Below are 16,804 nucleotides of genomic sequence, written 5' to 3'. Positions count from 1 at the left end.
TCATTAGCCGTTGTTCTACCCTGTTCTTCTGCAAGACCCTAAGAAAGTGAAGCCTCTGTTGGGCCTTTCTAGCCACCTGGGTTGTGTTAACTTTCCCGGTCAGATCTTCACAGAGGTACAATACAAATGCAGCCAAAGTCCACCACAAATGAAAACCAAGTAAATTGGGGGACAAATGTTCATACACATGAAAAATATTTCTGCTGTTGCTGGATTTTCTTAGAAATGTTTGGGGCCAAATTCTCTTCTTTCACTCACTCAAAGTCTGTACCCCATCTGTGACCTCTCCCTTTGCATACATGCATGTTGATTCAGAGTTCAAAACGTTGGTTTCTCTCCTCCTTGCCATTATCCAAATCATAGTAATTTATTTCTCTTCCTTGATGCTATATCTCTAGAGATTTTTGTGCACACTTTCAGAAGATTTGACAGCAAGAGTCAATGACATGTTTTCACCTCAATACCACAATGATGTTTTGTTCAGCTCATGCCATTGGAAAGATATGAATACATAACTGGGTCTGGAGAAAGAGAGTGCTGGGAGGTCTTTTAGAATAACGACGAGCTGCATTTAGTCCCCTCTCCTTGAGATGTGAACCCTTTGCAAGACTTTATTAGCTGGTTAAGGAAACTTCTGTCTCAGAAGAAGGCTTGGCTTTCTTCTACTTTTCCTTGTATTCTTTGTTCAAAGATGACATAGTGCTGGAGGCTCAGTCAAAAATACAAATTGTGTTGTTGCTTCTTTTGCTTTTGTGGCCATAGGCAATCTGGGGGATGCTCCAAGCTAAATGCCTCCTGACTCTGAACAGGGTGGGCTGGGCCTACAGAATTATTACAGGCCAGGAGACATTTCAGTTGGGGGCATCATCTCTGCAACCAACAGTAGGTTTCAGCTTTTACGTTTCCATACAAGTCCTTCAAGTCAGTTATCTGGGTAAGTCACTCTTCCTGCACTGTATTACAGGCACCCTCCTATCTTATCAGGGATTGTCCTCTTGATCTCCTACTTTTGCTAACGTTCATTCACATCTCAATGGCTTTAACATCCTTTGATCAGAGCTACACTGGGGATGGAAAAATGAAGGTGATGACTCCTTCTACTCTTCCCTTGTCCCAGAAAGAGATCAAGATAGACGGAAAAACATAGGGATGCTGTATGTTTCCCCCGTGTTAAAAAAAGAAAAAGAGATAACCTCCAGATTCTTTTATCTGGATCTAAATTCACAGATAATCTTCAGAAATCACAGAGCTGAATGTATTTAGTCTTTCTTTCCAAAAGTGTATGCATTGATGCCAGGTGCCGTATGATTATAATGATTTCAATATAAAATATGTCTCCATTCCAGGGTGTTCAAAATTAAAACATGTAGAGAAATTGATAAAATATTGGCTTTGTTAAGAATCTCAGCTGCTAATTGAATTCATGTGTTTCTATGTATCTGAGTATGGACATGTTAATATTTTTAGGATAATTCATTCAGAGAAATGAATTCTTGGGCTTCAGTATATTAGTAATATTGTTTAACAATGTTAAATAAAATGTTCTAATGTATTTATATTTCCAGGACACTGATGACAGAGTACTGGAAAATGCTATCCTTCCTTTTTGCCATCCAGGAGATAAATCAGGATTCCAGTCTCTTACCCAACATCACTCTGGGTTATAATATTTATGAAAATTATTTCAGTACACAAATCACTTCAGAGGCTTTGCTGGACCTGCTTTCAGAAGGGGAGACCAATATTCCCAACTACAGATGTGGAAGGCAGAGAAACACAGTGGCTGTTCTCGAAGGGGCTGACACTGACATCTCCACCCAGATTTCGAGCATGTTGGGCACCTACAAAATCCCCCAGGTGTCTTTCTTGGGGAGGCAGTTTTCAGTCATGCAACTTTAAATTGGATATCCTCTACCATAAATGAAAAGAGAGTTTTATTATGGGTATGGGAGGAATTGAATTTTGCTTTTCCTATCTAAAATGTTGCCATCTTTCATTCCTTTCAGATCAGTTACAGTTTTGCTTTCCAGATTCTGAGGGATAAAACTCGCTTTCCTTTCTTCTACCCGATGCTCCCTGCTGAAGGAGTCCAGTACCCAGGGATGGTCCAGCTACTCCTCCATTTCAAGTGGACCTTGGTAGGTTTGATGGCTCCAGACACTGAGAATGGACAGAGATTCATGAGGACATTGACCTCCATGCTAATAAGGAATGGAATTTGTCCTGTTATAGCCCAAGCCTTTTCCACAATTATAGAGAGTAGTGATAGATCCTGAACCATACCGAAATTGGAGACAAGTAAATGTCTTTCTTTATGGTGCAGAGTCTCATTCAGCTGGCATGGGAGTAATGATTACACATCAGCTACTTAAATACTTTAAGGAACCTTTCACAGGGAAAATCCTGATAACAACAATCCTGCGTGATGTATCCTTATATTTGAAGGACATGGGGTTCACTCAGAGCATCCATAGCATTTTTTCCTTTCTTATGAAAGCAAACCAAACAGCAAGCCATGGTTTGTCTCTGCCCTTTTACTCTGCCATGCAACGCTTTGTAGAGAAATCTTTTATGTGTTTGTACACCAAGGATGCCTTCACTGTGAAAGTCTGGAAACGGTGCAGAGAGAGAGAAGAACTGGAGGCTCTGCCCAAAGAAAAGATGGATCAGATCTTGTCTCTGGACAACTATTTCATTTACAACACCATCTGGTCTGTGACCCAGGCCTTACATGCAGCCTATTTATCCAGATCAAAGAGAACAAAAAGCAAAGGTGACAAGAACACTAAAACTGCAAAGATAACACTAACCCCATTCGAAACCCCACAGGTGAGATACTTCAACAGGTATCTCTCCTGAAGTTGGATAGAAGTTTTACAATTCTAAGAACTGAATAGTTAATTTAACAAATGCATTTATTTTGAACACAAAAGTAGACATTTTATGCCAAGTTTCCATCTCTATCCCCTTTGCTTTTCCTTCACTCTTCTTTTGCTATTTTGATAACATAGAATCATAGGACTGGAGAGGGACCTTATAATCCAACATCCTGCTCAAGGCAGGTGCCTTATACCACCCTAGTCAAATGGTTGTCCAGTGTATCTTTGAAAACCTCTAGTGATGGACCACCTACAACCCAGGGGGCAAGCTATTCCATTGATTAATTGTACTCACTGTCAGAAAAAAACTAGATTGTATCTCTCTTAGACAAGCTTCCACCCATTACTTCTTGTTCTGTTCTCATGTGCTTTAGAAAATAAGTCAAGCCTGTTGTGTCCGGTCGGTCGGGCGAGTGAACACACAGAGCCAGACTGCTGTTAACTGTTTATTCAGGTACACGTGGCCGAACTGGCCTTACCTGCCCGATCGCTAGTATTTATATGCCCGGCGTGCCTGGCGCTGGCCAACCACAGGCTAAGGTTTCCCGCGCTAGCCCCTGGTCACCCAACCCAGTGTCCCGGAATTCCCGCCGCGCGGCTGGGCCAATCAGGTGGCTGGACAGGTGTGTACCTAACAAAGCCCCTCTTCCCTGTGGTAGCCTCTCAAATACTGAAGACAGCTGTCAGTGCTGCCACAAAGAAGAAGGGGTCAGCTTACTTACCAAAGCAGGACAAGAAAAAATGGTTGGAAACTAATCAAAGAGAGAAGCAATCGAATTAATTCTTGCCTTCAGAAGTTGTGGGCGCTTCATCAATGGAGGCTTTTAAGAAGCGACTAGACAGTCACTTGTCTGAAATGGTATAGGATCTCCTGCTTGAGCAGGGTGCTGGACTAGAAGACCTCCAAGATTCCTTCCAACTTCTATTCTATTCTATTCTATTCTATTCCATTCCATTCCATTCCATTCCATTCCATTCCATTCCATTCCATTCCATTCCATTCCATTCCATTCCATTCCATTCCATTCCATTCCATTCCATTCTATTCTATTCTATTCTATTCTATTCTATTCTATTCTATTCTATTCTATTCTATTCTATTCTATTCTATTCTATTCTATTCTAGTCTATTCTATTCTATTCTATTCTATTCTGTGTAGCAGATATACCTAGCTTCCTCAATTGTTTGTTATATAATTTAGGCTCCAGACTTTTTAGCATTTTCTCTGCAGGCTTTCCAGGAACTGAACATATTTTTTGTATCGTGGTGACAAGAACTGGATCCAATATTCTAGGTATGAGCTCATAGTGTAAAGCTGTACTATCACGTCTCATTATCTTGAGATAATCCTTACATTGATGCAGCTTAGGACTGCACTGACTTTTTCAGCAGCTGCAGCACACTGCTGGCTCATATTTACATGGCGGTCTACTAGGACATCTAGATCCCTCTCAATGTTTCTACTGTTGAGCCAGGTACCAACTATGCATTTAGTTTTCCTGTCTAAGTGCAGGACCTTACTTTTATCACCATTGAACTGCATTTTGTTGGATAGGGCCCAATGCTCAATTCTGTCAACATCCTTCTGGTTCTTGACCCTATCTTCTAAAAGTATTTGCAGACAACACTGTGTTGGGGGAAACAACCAACATGGTGTTGTCTGCAGATTTGATGAGTTGCCTTCTATCCCCTTGACTAGATAATTTAGGAAAAATATTAGGCCCAAGACAGAACCTTGGGGCATCCCACTGCTTGCTTTCTTATGTTGTTCCATTGAGTACTACCTGATGACCCCAGATGATTAGCCAATTGTGAATCCATCTAGTGGTGATACTGTCTATCTCATATTGCTCTATGTAACCAAGAAGTACTGTAAGTTGTGGTATACTTTGTCAAATGCATTGTTGAAGTCTGACAAATATTCTTTTAGTATAACGTGGGAGAAAAACCTGGACAGCTTGAGTTCACCAAGTAGGACAGGCCAAGAAACAAAGCTTGCATCATTCCAGAAATGCTCCTTTATTGAAAAGTTTTAAAATACATTTTTGAAACATGTACCCAATCTACCCCACACCCCTCCCCTTCCCTCCCATCCCAACACCCCCCCCCGACTTCCCAGAGCCGAATACAGGGTATTACATCATACAATCTTACTGTAAAATATTCTAATTACTATAATTACCCTTTAAACCCTATCGCACTTTGACTCTCCTTAACCATAGAAAATAAAAATAACATAGCCTCTAGATAGGGCTCGCAACTTGGGAGTCCTCCTAGATTCACGGCTCACTTTGGAAGACCATATAGGAGCTGTGACTAGGGGGGCCTTCGCCCAGGTTCGCCTGGTGCGCCAGTTGCGGCCCTATCTTAGCCGGGATGATTTATGCACGGTCACTCATGCGCTCGTGTCCTCTCGTCTGGACTACTGCAACGCTCTCTACATGGGGCTGCCCTTGAGGACCACCCGGAAGCTCCAACTGGTACAGAATGCAGCCGCGAGAGTTGTGTTGGGAGTCTCCCGATACTCCCACGTTACACCTCTGCTCCGTGAGCTGCATTGGTTGCCAGTTGTCTTCCGGGTGAGATTCAAGGTACTGGTAACGGTGTTTAAAGCCCTCCATGGCATGGGGCCGGACTACCTTAGGGAACATCTGCTGCCGGCATCAAGCTCCCTGCGCCCTGTGCGTTCCCACAGAGAGGGCCTCCTCAGGGTGCCACCGATCAGAGAATGCCGATTGGTGGCCCCCAGGGGGAGATCCTTCTCTGTGGGCGCTCCGGAGCTGTGGAATCAGCTACCGGTAGAGCTCCGGATGGCGCCCGATCTTCGCTCCTTTCGTCGCGATCTCAAGACGTTTCTATTTGTACAAGCCGGCCTAGCCTGATGGGGATTGGTGGGGTTTTTTATTTTTGGTGTCTTAATTTTAACTTGGTGTTTTAGAATTCTATTCCAATTGTTTTAACTTGGGCAACCATTTAATCTTTTTTTAATGTTTGTATTTAGTATTTTATTCTGCCCTGTGAACCGCCCTGAGTCCTCAGGGAGAAGGGCGGTATACAAATATTATTAAATTAAATTAAATTAAATTAATTACAATAACTAATAACTACAAGGGACGCGGTGGCTCAGTGGGTTAGGACGCTGAGCTTGTCGATCAGAAGGTCGGCAGTTTGGCGGGTCGAATCCCGAGTGCCGCGTAACAGAGTGAGCGCCTGTTACTCGTCCCAGCTTCTGCCCACCTAGCAGTTCGAAAGCACGTAAAAATGCAAGTAGAAAAATAGGGACCACTATGGTGGGAAAGGTAACAGCGTTCCGTGCGCCTTTGGCGTCTAGTCATGCCAGCCACATGACCACAGAGAGGTCCTCGGACAAACGCTGGCTCTTCGGCTATGAAACGGAGATGAGCACCGGCCCCTAGAGTTGGAAACGACTAGCACGCATGTGCGGGGGAACCTTTACCTTTACCTTTAATAACTATTCAAATGCTAAATGACACTTTGTAGTCCCATATTTGTTCTGAATAAAATCAATCCATCTTCTCCATTCCACTATATATCTTTGTTGTGAGTGATCTTTCACATATGCCGAGATTTTAGCCATTTCTGCCAAGTTCAAAACTTTCAAAGTCCGATCTTCAATTGTAGGCAGGTCCTCCTTCTACTCTGAAATGGTCTTGTCATACACCTTTGAAAGTCCTGCCTAAATATACTTGTATTCTCTTCCATTCCAGCTTCATACCTTATTTCAAAGTTCTAGGTTCTACAATAATTCCATCGAAGGGGTGTATCTGGATGACAATGAAGAGCTGGTAGCAGACCTTGAGATTGTAAGTTGGGTGTACTCTAGGAATAAGTCTATCAACCAAGTGAAATTTGGGAGTCTACAAAGACAACAATCCCTGGATTTCAAGTTGAGGGTCCACCCAAATGCTATTGCAAAGATGGAAGAGCTGAACCATGTGAGGAAAATCATTTCATCTTTCAGAAGCTCTTACTAACAGGATTGCATTCCTTGGGCAGGGAGTGAATAGCTTTGAAGATCATCTAGGTTCACCTAAGGAGACAAGATACTCAGAATAACAGAGTTGGAAGATAAGATAACCTTTATTGTCATTTTTTTTACTGTGGGCACAACGGCACACATCAAAAATGAAATTTAGTTGCCCAGTCTCAAAGTGAAACATATATATGACACACACACACACACACACACACACACAAACACGTTTGTTTGTTTGTGTGTGTGTATAAACCCACACCCCTATTTATACATAACAAATAAATACTAAATACTGTCCATCTTGAATATATAACAGAAAGAGGAAGCATGAGAGTTCACAAGGTTAATGCTGTATGGACTGAAACTATGGCTGAATCTGGATGTTCTGCTATGGATACCACAAAGCCTCCTCCCAGAAGTTAACAAGGAAAACAGGTCGTGAAGAGGATGTGTAGTAGGACCTTGGAGATCTTCTAGTCCAACTCCCTGCTCAGGCAGGAAAACCTATACCATTTCAGACAAATGGTTGTCCAATGTCTTCTTAAAAACTTCCAGGTGTTGGAGTATTCACAACCTCTGAAGGCAAGCTGTTCCACTGATTAATTGTTCTAACTATCAGGAAATTTCTCCTTAGTTCTAGGTTGTGCAATTTAGTACAAAAATTCCAATTCTAAACTAAAAATTGTGGTCTGTGGGAAATTTAGAAGAAAAGATGAAAAGGGAAGTAACATTCAATCAAATCAGTTTGATGAGCTCCATTTCCCTTTTAAAAAAATAGGAGAAGTAGGTCTTCAACTGGAAGTTCTCATCTCTTTCTCTTTTGATCCTTTCTGGACATAAATTTATGATTTATATTCTGGATGTTTTTCCTCTCTCTGCTCAGCCCCTGCCTCCTTCCAAGTGTGTGGAGAGCTGTTGTCCTGGATTCAGGAAAGTGGCTCAGGAAGGGAAGCCTATCTGTTGCTACGATTGTCTTCCTTGTGCAGAAGGAACCATCTCCACCATGGAAGGTGGGTGACACTAGACAAATAGGCAGAATTTGGGGAAGACTATATACTACAACATTTTTTTATGAATGGATATTTGACAAGCCTTTCTCAAATTGACTTTTAAATGTTCATATCATTTTAATTTACATAATTTATTCCATCATAAAATATAAGAAATAACCTTGGCACTTAAACTGGGCTAGTAAATTAAAAGATACTGGATGAATGGGGATTGGACACTGCTCGTCATGCTCAAATATGCTCCCTATTTCACTTTATTTATCTTCTTTCTCTGAATAATGAACATTCAAATGCACAGGTATAGTATAGGTGGTACCTTGCTCGATAGTAGTAACTGTGAGAGGGATCTAGTGGACAATCACTTAAATATGAGCCAGCAGTGTGCTGCAGCTGCCAAAAAAGCCAACACTGTTAGGTTGCATTAACAGAGGGATAGAATCAAGATCAAGTGAAGTACTAATACCACTTTACAATGCTTTGGTAAGGCCACACCTGGAATACTGCATCCAGTTTTGGTCACCACGATGTAAAAAAGATGTCAAGACTCTAGAAAGAGTACAGAGAAGAGCAAGAAAGATGACTGGGGGACTGGAGGCTAAAACATATAGGGAACGGATGCTGGAATTGGGTATCTGTAGTTTAATGAAGAGAAGGGTGAGGGGTGACATGATAGCAGTGTTCCAATATCTCAGGGGCTGCCACAAAGAAGAGGGAGCCAGGCTGTTCTCCAAAGCACCTGAAAGCAGGACAAGAAGCAACGGATGGAAACTAGTCAAGGAGAGAAGCAACCTAGAACTAAGGAGAAACTTCCTGACAGTTAGAACAATTAACCAGTGGAACAACCTGCCTCCAGAGGTGGTGAATGCTCCAACACTGGAGGTTTTTAAGAAGAGACTGGCCAGCCATTTGCCTGAAATGGTATAAGGTTTCCTGCCTGAGCAGGGGGTTGGACTAGATGACCTCCAAGATCCCTTCCAACTTTATTATTGCGGCCCTATCTAGACCGGGATGCCTTGCGTACGGTCACTCATGCGCTCGTGACCTCTCGTCTTGATTACTGCAACGCTCTCTACATGGGGCTACCCTTGAAGACCACTCGGAGGCTCCAACTGGTACAGAGTGCAGCCGCGAGAGTTGTACTGGGAGTCTCCCGATACTCCCATGTTACACCTTTACTCCGCGAGCTGCATTGGTTACCAGTTGTCTTCCGGGTGAGGTTCAAGGTGTTGGTAATGACCTACAAAGCCCTTCATGGCATGGGTCCGGAATACCTCGGGGACCACCTGCTGCCGGCGTCGACTCCCCTCCGCCCCGTGCGTTCCCACAGAGAGGGCCTCCTCAGGGTGCCTCCAGTCAGAGAATGTCGGCTGGTGGCCCCCAGGGGGAGGGCCTTCTCTGTGGGCGCTCCAGCTTTGCGGAATCAGCTGCCGGTTGAGCTCCGGATGGCACCGGATCTCCGCTCCTTCCGGCGCGGGTTAAAGACCCATTTATTTGAACAAGCTGGCCTGGCCTGATGGGGAATTACTTAGGGTTTTAATATTTATATATATTTTTATTGTTTTTACTGTGGGCAATAATTTAATTCTTTTTTAACTTTTGTATTTTTGTAGTTTTATGATATGCCCTGTTCACCGCCCTGAGTCCTTCGGGAGAAGGGCGGTATAAAAATTTAAATAAATAAATAAATAAATCATCATCATCATCATCATCATCATCATCATCATCATCATTATTATTATTATTATTATTATTATTATTATTATTAATTTTTATTTATTTATTATTTTAATAATATTTATATACCGCCCTTCTCCCGAAGGACTCAGGGCGGTGAACAGGGCAAGAATAAAAATACAAAGTTACAAAAATTAAAAAAGAATTAAATATCTGCCCACTAAAAACAGTAAATACAATATTAAAACCCCAATAAAACAACAATAAAAAACCCCACCAATCCCCCATCAGGCCAGGCCGGCTTGTTCGAATAAGAATGTTTTTAGATCGCGACGAAAGGAGCGAAGATCGGGCGCCATCCGGAGCTCAACCGGTAACTGATTCCATAGCTCCGGGGCGCCTACAGAGAAGGATCTCCCCCTGGGGCCCACCAATCGACATTCTCTGATCGGTGTCACCCTGAGGAGGCCCTCTCTGTGGGAACGCACATGGCGAAGGGAAGTTGATACCGGCAGCAGGTGTTCCCTAAGGTACTCCGGACCCCTGCCATGTAGGGCCTTAAATACCATTACTAGTACCATGAATTATTATTATTATTATTATTATTATTATTATTATTATTATTATTATTATTATTATTATTATTATTATTATTATTATTATTTCCAGGGCATAAAGACAATTCTCCAACTTTGAATGGAACCATTTCAATGGGTAACCAACATTCATGGCTTTAGATTTCCTGAGAAGCTAGGAAACAGGGAACTGTTTTGGATGTGACATCTCTCTATCCCTTCTTCATTTTCTAATCTTCCTTACAATATTCACTATTCAGCTTAGGGAACAAAATTTAGACCTGATGAACTAAATCTACCTTTTGATTCATGGACTGACTACTGAATGGAGATGAGGAGGGGAGGAGATGGAGAAATCATGAGTCAGGACTGAGTAAAGCTTCTTCTTCTTGTCATGAGAAGATAACCCTCATGTTGTTTATACAAAATACAGGATCTCCTTCACAACTCATATACAGGTCAACTTAATCTAACATTTCTTGCTCCATGACAAAATTGGTGTCCCCCCCACTTCTGCTAATAGAAGCTGTACTAAATAATCCAATGCCTGAATTTGATTCTATTAGGGTCTCCTGGGTCTCCTGAAGCATTAATATGGAATATAAATAATGGGCCTTCCTTCCTTCCTTCCTTCCTTCCTTCCTTCCTTCCTTCCTTCCTTCCTTCCTTCCTTCCTTCCTTCCTTCCTTCCTTCCTTCCTTCCTTCTGTCAATGCTGCTAACATTGGATGTTCTTGCTTTGACAAAAGATGATGAAGAAGCTATTTTATATTTCTACTTGTATATCACTTTAGAGTTAAAGTTAGATGAAAAAGCGAGGGGGAATGAAGAATATGGATGGGGGATTAGTTAGACATAATAACATAGCAGCAGAGCATTTTCAAGGTTGAATGTAATAAGAGGCAAAAAGAACTGGGGGATAAGCTAAGGAGGGAGAACTTACCCTTCAAACTAATTGGAGAATGTGATTTATGACAGCAACAAAAGGAGGGAACAATGCTTTAATATTATTGTGCTTAGGGGAGGAGAATCCAGATTCAGGCTTTAACCAAGTATTACCAATGTTATAAAGCTCTAATTAAAGACTTTTAAGGTAAACAATGCCTCAGAGTTCTTTGAAGAGCTCATCCATCGGAAACTTGACACCTTCCTTCCCCCATCCCTTCCTCCATCTTCAATTATGAAATGGTGACATTAACAAAAGAAAAGCAAAATTAAGATCTTCTAGCTGGATAACAAGAACAATTTCACCCAATCAATACATTTGTTTAAAGAACATGCTTAATGGGAGATCCTACTCTTGTTCTTTTCAGATGCAGAAAAATGCACCAAATGTCCACTAGTTCAACATCCAAACATCGAACGAGTTCACTGTATTCCCAAGATTGAAAACTACCTTTCTTACAAGGAAAATGTGGGAATCATCTTGGCTTCCATTGCCTTGTTCCTATCTTTAACCACAGGCTTTGTCTTAGGGATCTTCCTTAAATTCCTGGAATCACCTATTGTGAAAGCCAACAATCGGGACCTCTCCTACATCCTCCTTGCTTCCCTCCTGCTTTCCTTCTTAACCTCCTTCCTGTTCATTGGAGGGCCAACAAAACCAACCTGCCTTCTCCGACAAATGGCTTTCAGCATAATCTTTTCATTTGCCATTTCTTCGGTCTTGGCCAAAACAGTCACAGTGGTGTTAGCCTTCTTGGCCACAAAACCAGGGAATAAAGTGCAGAGATGGTTAGGGAAGAGCCTGGCCAACTCCTTCATCCTTTGTTGTTCTGGTATCCAAGTTGTCATCTGCAGCATTTGGTTGGGTACCTATCCCCCATTCCCTGACACTGACATGCATTCTCAATCCAAAGAGATCATCCTACGATGCAATGAAGGGTCTGTCACCATATTTTACTCTGCCCTTGGTTACATGGGCTTCCTGGCTGCCATCTGCTTCACGGTGGCTTTCCTGGCCAGGAATCTTCCTGCAGCCTTCAACGAAGCCAAGCTGATCACCTTCAGCATGCTGGTCTTCTGCAGTGTTTGGGTGTCATTTGTGCCCACCTACCTGAGCACCAAGGGGAAATACATGGTAGCTGTCCAGGTCTTCTCTATCTTAGCTTCCAGTGCTGGCCTGCTGGGCTTTATCTTTTTCCCCAAATGCTACATTATTTTCCTCAGGCCAGATCTGAATACAAAAGAACATGTGATGTCAAAAATAACAGTAAAGTGAATTTTGGGTAGCTGTTCTCCAAAATATCAGTTATTAATTCTAGAAATATCATTTGACACTTTAGCATTCTTTTTAAAAAAAATAAAAAAACACCAAGTCCATTTTTTTCAACTCTAATTTTTCTTTAATTAAAACAGCTGGATGATTGCTTTATGATAAATATGTTTTCATACATGAGACCCTGTTTGTGAAATTGGTCCACAAGGATGGGTTGTAATGGCTGCTAATATAGCAGTCTCCTTGCCCCATAACGTTTTCCTCTTCACCTCAAAGTTCCCAGTAGCCTCTTTCCTGCCACACCATCTGTATTTAACATATACATCAAACCACTGGGTGGGGTCATCTATAAGCATGGGATTTGATATCCTCATTATTGTCATTATAATCAGTTGCACATCTCTGCCTTGGACTCTGCAAGTGATTTTGTAGAGGTGCTTAGTATCTGGAGATTGTGAAGGTCTGGATAGGGATGGCAGGTTGTGATTAAACCCAAGAAGAACTGAGCTTGTCTGGGTTTTGGTTCTGGAACTGTTCCATCAATAACTGGATAGAAGGGTATTTTTCCAGGAACCACTGATGCACAATCTGGACACAATCTGATGCTCCTGCTTGAGGAGCAGGTTAAAAAGGCTAGGATGGCCTTTGCACAACTACATCTTGAGTGCCAGTTGTGCCCCTTCCTGGTTTGAGAGGCTTTGCTCACATTAAGGCACATGTTAATGCAACAAACTCTACATGGGACTGAACTTGCAAACCATTCACAAGCATCAACAATCCCAGAAAGCAGTGGAGTGCATAGTAAGGACTGTACTGAGATTCACCCTGTTGTGTGATCTGCATTGACTCCCACTAGGTTTCCAGGTGAAGTTCAAAGAGCTGTTTATGCTCTTTCAAAGCTTACATGTCACAGAACCAGATAATCCAGGAACTGCCTGTTTCCATAGATTCTGCTCATCCCACCCGGTCTGGCAGGCTGAGCTTACTCAGAGTCCAATCAGATAAAGATTCATTTACATTTCACACTGGCTGTCTCCAGAATGATTCTTGGCAGTTCACAACACGATAACTAGAACAAAACCATACAAAATGAGAACCATACTAAAAAAAGAAAAGAACAAGATGGTGAATTTAGCTGTCAATCTGGCAGACAACTTTGAATATTGAGGGACACATGCAATGGATTTTGTAATTTGTTAACTAACACAGTTATTTTGTATTTTAAATTGATATATTTTCTCTCTTTTAAAATAATGTTCAGGTTCATTACAGAGTGGTATGTAGCAAAACTTTTATCCTATGGCTGTATGGATTGATTAGATAGCTTTTAACATTCCTAAACTGAAAAGATAATTTACAGAAGGATGCCTGGAAACTATCTTCTGGTAAGAAAAAGTTTCTTAGTGTCAACTGCCATCTGGTTATCTAACTTCAGACAAGCTTTGTAGTTGATTTACTGTGCAAGGAGGGGTTACTCTTATCTTGTCCAACCAACTTCCTTCTTTCAGTTTTCTTTGTTGTGTTAACTATAAAAAGGAATTTGAGTCTCAGAGTTCTCGCGTTTTCATAGAGAGATCCCACTTGATCAGGGTACCCTAATAAACTGCTTTTCAATGATCTTCCAACTCGGTTGCTTATTGGGAAGGTAAACAAGGCAGAACGTAGGGCCAGATTTGGCTATCATTACATACCATCAATATTCAGCAGTGGAATCCAAAAACCCTAGCCCAAGGCTTCAGATAGTCTTTGTCAACCTGGATCATGGAGAAAGCTAGAGAGTTCCAGAAAAACATCTACTTCTGCTTCATTGACTATACTAAAGCCTTTGATTGTGTGGATCATAACAAACTCTGGCAAGTCCTTAAAGAGATGGGCATACCAGACCATCTTATTTGTCTCTTGAGAAATCTATATGCGGGCCAAGAAGCAACAGTGAGAACTGGACACGGAACCACTGATTGGTTCAAAATTGGGAAAGGAGTCCGGCAAGGCTGTATACTGTCGCCTTGCCTATTTAACTTATATGCAGAGCACATCATAAGAAAGGCAGGGCTAGATGAATCAAAAGTTGGAATTAAGATTGCCGGAAGAAACATCAACAACCTAAGATATGCAGATGATACCACTCTAATGGCAGAAAGTGAAGAAGAACTAAAGAGCCTCTTGTTACGGGTGAAGAAGGAGAGTGCAAAACTTGGGTTGAAACTAAGCATTAAGAAAACCAAGATCATGGCATCTGGCCCTCTCAATTCCTGGCAAATAGATGGGGAAGAAATGGAGGTAGTGACAGATTTTATTTTCCTGGGCTCCAAGATCACTGCAGATGGGGACTGTAGCCAAGAAATTAAAAGACGCTTGCTCCTTGGGAGGAAAGCCATGGCAAATCTAGACAGCACACTAAAAAGCAGAGACATCACCCTGTCAACAAAAGTGCGTATAGACAAGGCTATGGTCTTCCCAGTTACAATGTATGGCAGTGAAAGCTGGACCATGAGAAAGGCTGAGTGCCAAAGAATTGAAGCCTTTGAACTATGGTGCTGGAGAAGACTCCTGCGAGTTCCTTGGACTGCAAGGCGATCAAACCGGTCAGTCCTAGAGGAGATCAACCCTGACTGCTCTTTAGAAGGCCAGATCCTGAAGCTAAAACTCAAATACTTTGGCCACCTAATGAGAAGGAAGGACTCACTGGAGAAGAGCCTAATGCTGGGAAAGATTGAGGGCAATAGAAGAAGGGGACGACAGAGAATGAGGTGGCTGGATGGAGTCACTGAAGCAGTAGGCGTGAGCTTAGATGGACTCCAGAAGATGGTAGAGGACAGGAAGGCCTGGAGGAACATTGTCCATAGGGTCGCGATGGGTCGGACACGACTTCGCAACTAACAACAACAACAACAATGTTAATTCTAGCTTGGGAATTTGGGGAATTGAAGTCCATACATTTTAATGTTACTAAGGTTGAGAAACACTGGGTTAGGAGACTTTAAGACAGGACTTTAAGGCCTTCTGGAATGCCATCAGGGTGAGAGCTGCCAGATCTGTAAAGGAAGCTCATTTCAGAAGGCAGGGTACTACTGACAGAAAATATATACTTTCTGAGTCCTTATACATGTCAGCTCCACTAGCTAAATGAGGGTAGGATATCAGCTCCACAGGAAGCCCAGAATGATACCTTATTGAGAGTGGGCATTAGAGCAGAATCTCAAGGCACAACCACTACACCACTTTGAGCTGTGTGAAAGACTTACTGGCCACAGCTGACACCTGCTCATTGAAGACCTCCACATTGAGGAACTTTAACCCAAGATTAAAGATGGAATAACCCAGAACCAGGTGGCTATGGTATTAATAGCCATACCACCTAGTCTTCATGGGCTTGAGTGGGACACAGTATGATCCAAAAGTGCCTTCTTTGCTACAGTGACTCTCCTATAAAGTAGCCTTCCTTAGAAGTCCCAAAAGTCTCAACCCCATTGGACTTCTGCCAAACAAGCCAACACAGTGCTGGGCTGCATTAACAGAGGGATAGAATCAAGATCACATGAAGTGTTAATACCACTTTATAATGCCTTGCTAAGGCCACACTTGGAATACTGAATCCAGTTTTGGTCACCATGATGTAAAAAAGATGTTGAGACTCTAGAAAGAGTAGAGAGAAGAGCAACAAAGATGATCAGGGGACTGGAGGCTAAAACATATAAGGAATGGTTGCTGGAATTGGGTATGTGTAGTTTAATGAAGAGAAGGACGAGGGGAGACATGATAGCAGTGTTCCAATATCTCAGGGGCTGCCGCAAAGAAGAGGGAGTCAAGCTATTCTCCAAAGTACCTGAAGGCAGGACAAGAAGCAATGGATGGAAACTAACCAAAGAGAGAAGCAACCTAGAACTAAGAAGAAATTTTCCAACAGTTTGAACAATTAATCAGTGGAATAACCTGCTTCCAGAAGCTGTGAATGTTCCAACGCTGGAAGGTTTTAAGAAGAGACTGGACAACTATTTGTCTGAAATGGTACAGGGTTTCCTGCCTGAGCAACCTCCAATTATTATTATTATTATTATTATTATTATTATTATTATTATTATTATTATCATCATCATCATCATCATCATCATCATCATTTCTCATTGTTGTTGTTGTTGTTAGCTGCGAAGTTGTGTCTGACCCATCGCGACCCCATGGGCAGCTGCCTGTTGAATCATTCAGAGTTCAGAGACGTGATGTCTCTCCTTGTTGCCATTATCCAAATCATAGTGGTTTATTTGTTGTCTTGGTGCTAAGCCTCTAAAGACTTTTTCCCCCCAAACATTCAGATTTCACATAAACAAAGCCATAATATCACATCATCTTTGTTACTTAATGTCTTTGCACTGGAAAATCTTGGGGACATACTGTAAATGCAGAAAAACTTGGGAGGCTTTTAGGATAGGCAGGAGCTGCATTTGCTCCCCCAT

General features: G+C 42.0%; 1 protein-coding gene across 1 annotated transcript; it reads left to right on the top strand.

Moving 5' to 3' along the window:
* Nucleotides 1-788: 788 nt before the first annotated feature.
* Nucleotides 789-12,356, top strand: LOC308663049 (vomeronasal type-2 receptor 26-like; the record flags this gene model as incomplete). The annotated part of the gene is made up of 7 exons (XM_081319191.1): nucleotides 789-934; nucleotides 1,566-1,857; nucleotides 2,007-2,138; nucleotides 2,257-2,829; nucleotides 6,609-6,704; nucleotides 7,761-7,887; nucleotides 11,449-12,356. The coding sequence occupies 7 exons, from the start codon at nucleotides 789-791 to the stop codon at nucleotides 12,354-12,356; spliced, it is 2,274 nt and encodes a 757-aa protein (XP_081175317.1).
* Nucleotides 12,357-16,804: the final 4,448 nt, after the last annotated feature.

This window comes from Vipera berus (assembly GCF_964194415.1).
Source record: "Vipera berus genome assembly, chromosome: 2".
NCBI lineage: Eukaryota > Metazoa > Chordata > Lepidosauria > Squamata > Viperidae > Vipera > Vipera berus.
This window is presented reverse-complemented; position numbering and strand designations above follow the sequence as displayed.